This window comes from Amblyomma americanum, chromosome 2 (genome assembly GCF_052857255.1).
Source record: "Amblyomma americanum isolate KBUSLIRL-KWMA chromosome 2, ASM5285725v1, whole genome shotgun sequence".
NCBI lineage: Eukaryota > Metazoa > Arthropoda > Arachnida > Ixodida > Ixodidae > Amblyomma > Amblyomma americanum.
The window spans coordinates 105,500,153-105,503,416 of record NC_135498.1 but is presented as its reverse complement, the minus strand read 5'-3'; the positions used below and the strand labels follow the sequence as shown (position 1 = coordinate 105,503,416).

Sequence of the window (3,264 nt, the reverse complement as noted above, 5' to 3'; positions counted from 1 at the left end):
GATATATGGATTGTTACGGTGCCATCTTAAGATGAGAGAAAAAAATTGCATTCATAAACAACTTCAGGGTAAAAAAAAATCCAATTGTCTAGAATTTCTAGGTACGCTTTTCGTTGAGGAGTAATTGTACGGGACGTATTTCTGGACATCTTTTAGGATGCTATCATTGCGACACTGCCAGTGCGCAAAGTGCAAGCACAATAATTCAAGTGCTTATTCATAACACTTCTTTTGGCATACACAGCTGATACGCTAGATAGCCATGAATAGCCACTCTTGCATCCCTAGAAAGCAGCACGTATATAGTGATGCCCCAAAATCTCCACTTAAACTCTGCCTCGCGGCTCGACTTTTGAATGCTATTGGACGAGACGCTAGGTCTTTTCGTACTAAAGTACTGTTTACGTCCCCCACACCCCACCACTAAAAATGTGAGGCGAACTCAAAGAAAACAGAGTAAACTACAGCTTATATTTGTTACACAATGACGCCCTGCCATAAAAAGTAGACAACCGCACTACGAGACAGGCAAACAAAACCAAGCACACACTACAATAGTTCCTTGGTTTGTCAGTTCATTGGAAGATGGAAACTCGGGCGGCTGTGAACAAAAATTATCCGCGATAGTTCGCTAAAGCACGTATACATCCCATGAGCAGGGAAACCCAAAAGTTAGTGTAGTCCAGACGGTGAAGTTAGCACTGCGGTGTCGTTGCTGGTTAACACCAACATCGCTCACAGCCAGAAGGGTTCCTTGACTTGGTGTTTGTCCCCCTCCAAGACCACTTCACACACACGTTCGTTCCGAGCCCGACTGTCTCATAACTGAAGCATGGTGTTCCGAGTACGTAGGAGAGGCGGTACAAAGCGAACTAAAACGTTACATTGGATGCATAGCACGCGCACAATTATATTTTGAGTCTTGTGATGAGCACTGAGCCGTTCCTCACAGTGCGCATGTGCTAACTGAAAAGTAAACTTGTATATATGCCTAATGTTAATTACCAGTAAACCAGAAACCCACCCAAATAGTTTCTGCCAGCATCAATTACTCAACCCCTTAAGTTGTCTCTATTTACATAAGCAGCACCTATCCAGAAATATTTTCTCGACACGTTCATCGAGAATTACAAATAAACCAATGGTGTCACATCTGGGACGAGCGCATACGACTGTTCTGCTTTTTCACCTTGCGCTTCTCTTGCGGGGCGTTGGTGGACTCCCGGCGGCGGTTTTGTTGCGGGGCGTTGGTGGGCTTCTGGCGGCGCTTCGATTTTGTCCTTCGCGGCTGTAGCGTGTTCTGCATCATGTTCAGGAGGTCCCTGGCTTCCTTGGCATCGGACGACGCCGAAAACGCGGTAGAACGTCCGACGCTCGTCTCGGGCAGGCTCATCAAGACAGGCAGACCGGCGAAAACGATCACGGCCACGACGGCGAACGCGACGTCCTCTCGCCCAGCTTGCTGTAACAGGGACAGCACCGAAGCAAACACGGCGCCAATACGGCCGCACCTGTAGGCGCCGCATATGACGGCGCTGCGAACAGAGCTTGAGAACATCTCGGCCATAAAAAGGTAGTTCGTCGGAACCAGAGCGCTCTCCACGCACTTGGCCGCGATCCCCAGAGCGTAGAACAACTCGGAAGGCTTGGCATAGGTGACGACGCCGAACATTGCCGAGGCGCCAAGCATCGCAAAGAGAACGAGCATGAGCTGCAGGCGACCCAGAGTGTTGAGAGCGAGGTACATCACCAGATAGGTGGGCGGCAGGAGGATCGTCGAGATAATCCTCACCAGGAGGCTGCCGCCTAGCTTAGGGTTCCATGTCACAGAGTAGTACGCAAGCATGACGGTAAACGTATTGGCGAATACGGCGGCAGCCCTGCCGCACATCGACCCGGGGCCCAGCAAAGAAGAAGGCCCCGCTGGTGCGAAGGGCACGTTCGCCTTGTTCATCTCGAACTTGATTCGGTCGACAGCCTGCATGGCCTGGATACGCGGCACGCCGTTCATCCTGGCCGCCGCGTAGATGACTTCCTCCGCCTCCTTCACTTTGGACATTGTGAGCAGCCATAGGGGAGACTCGTGCACGGCGAACGTGGCCGAGAGGAGCAGGAGCGTGGGTGCCATGACGAGGAGCTGGAGCAGGAACCAATCAAGCCGGATGGCGGTGACGACGGCAAACAGCAGCTCGCCGAAGAACGCGCCCACGGAGCTACCGAAGCGCGTGTGGAAAGTGCGGTACTCCTGCGGCGCCACTTCGAAGAGGAGGGTCACGGTGACAATGTGTACGGTGCTGGCACAGGCGGAGTTGACAAATATCAGCGCCAGGTAGACCAGGAACGCCTCGGTGAAGCAGCTGGCGACAGCGGTCAGCAAGAGAATGAAAGATGAGCCCACGATGACTGGTTTGCGGCCCTCGGTGTCGGCGAGATAACCCATGAACGGGACCACGAATAGCGCACCACTCATGAAGACGCCTTTGCCGAGATACAGAAGCCAGGTACGATGGCACACGAGGTACCAGAAGCTCCGGGCACTTTTCAGTTCTCGATCGGGATCGTAGTCCCACGTATTGCACGCGAAGGTCTCCGTGTCGTTGGGGCCGCCTCCGGGCCGGACGTACACTCGGCACTGGCTGTAGCGGCCCACTTCGTCGACGGGTATACCGACGTTCTTCCAGAGCGCAGTTGGCATGTTGGCGAACTGTGGTGACGGCTTGCACCAGTGGTCCACTGGGGTGGTGATGAGCGACAGTACGTTGGTGTGGCAGAGCAGGACCATCTGGGCCACGATGGTGAAGCCGAATATGAGCCGCTGGAAGTCGCCATGTCCGATGACGTTGGTGCCCTGCTGAGCCTCTTCCCGGTCCAAATCGCTGACCTGGTAAAAGGATCCGCTGCCCGGTGATCGCCATGTTGAATCGGTGGCCTTGCTTTTACTGGGCTCTTTCTCCACGTGCTTCTCCGGCGCCATAGCAGCCACTTTATCGCGAACCACTGCGTGAACCGGCAGGTCTTCGTGTTCAGGTCGCTCTCAGAGGTACTGAGCCCAGGGCACGGTTGCTGGCTTCGATCGGACGCACGAGTGCACGCGATACACGAGACTCTTTTTCGGCTTCTTATCTCTTCAGCCTCTTCTTCTTCCTTACCATGGGCGATAAAAAATACACGGCATGAATTTAGAGGCTAAACACGGACCATTTTTAAAGCGAAAGCTTTATTACGCCATGTTCCGCAAGTTTCGTCGACTTCGTTGTTGTGACC

The 3,264-nt window shown here is 53.3% G+C and overlaps 1 protein-coding gene across 1 annotated transcript; it reads right to left on the bottom strand.

The window, feature by feature from the left end:
• Positions 1-1,147: 1,147 nt before the first annotated feature.
• LOC144119965 (organic cation transporter protein-like) lies at positions 1,148-2,982 on the bottom strand. The gene has a single exon (XM_077652461.1). It carries the CDS (start codon positions 2,972-2,974, stop codon positions 1,148-1,150), a length of 1,827 nt encoding a protein of 608 aa, XP_077508587.1. The 5' UTR covers positions 2,975-2,982.
• Between the last annotated feature and the right edge of the window lie 282 nt (positions 2,983-3,264).

Bases quoted from the DNA above. Each gene is read 5' to 3' on its own strand.
- LOC144119965 (XM_077652461.1), bottom strand. From the start codon at position 2,974: ATGGCGCCGGAGAAGCACGTGGAGAAAGAGCCCAGTAAAAGCAAGGCC.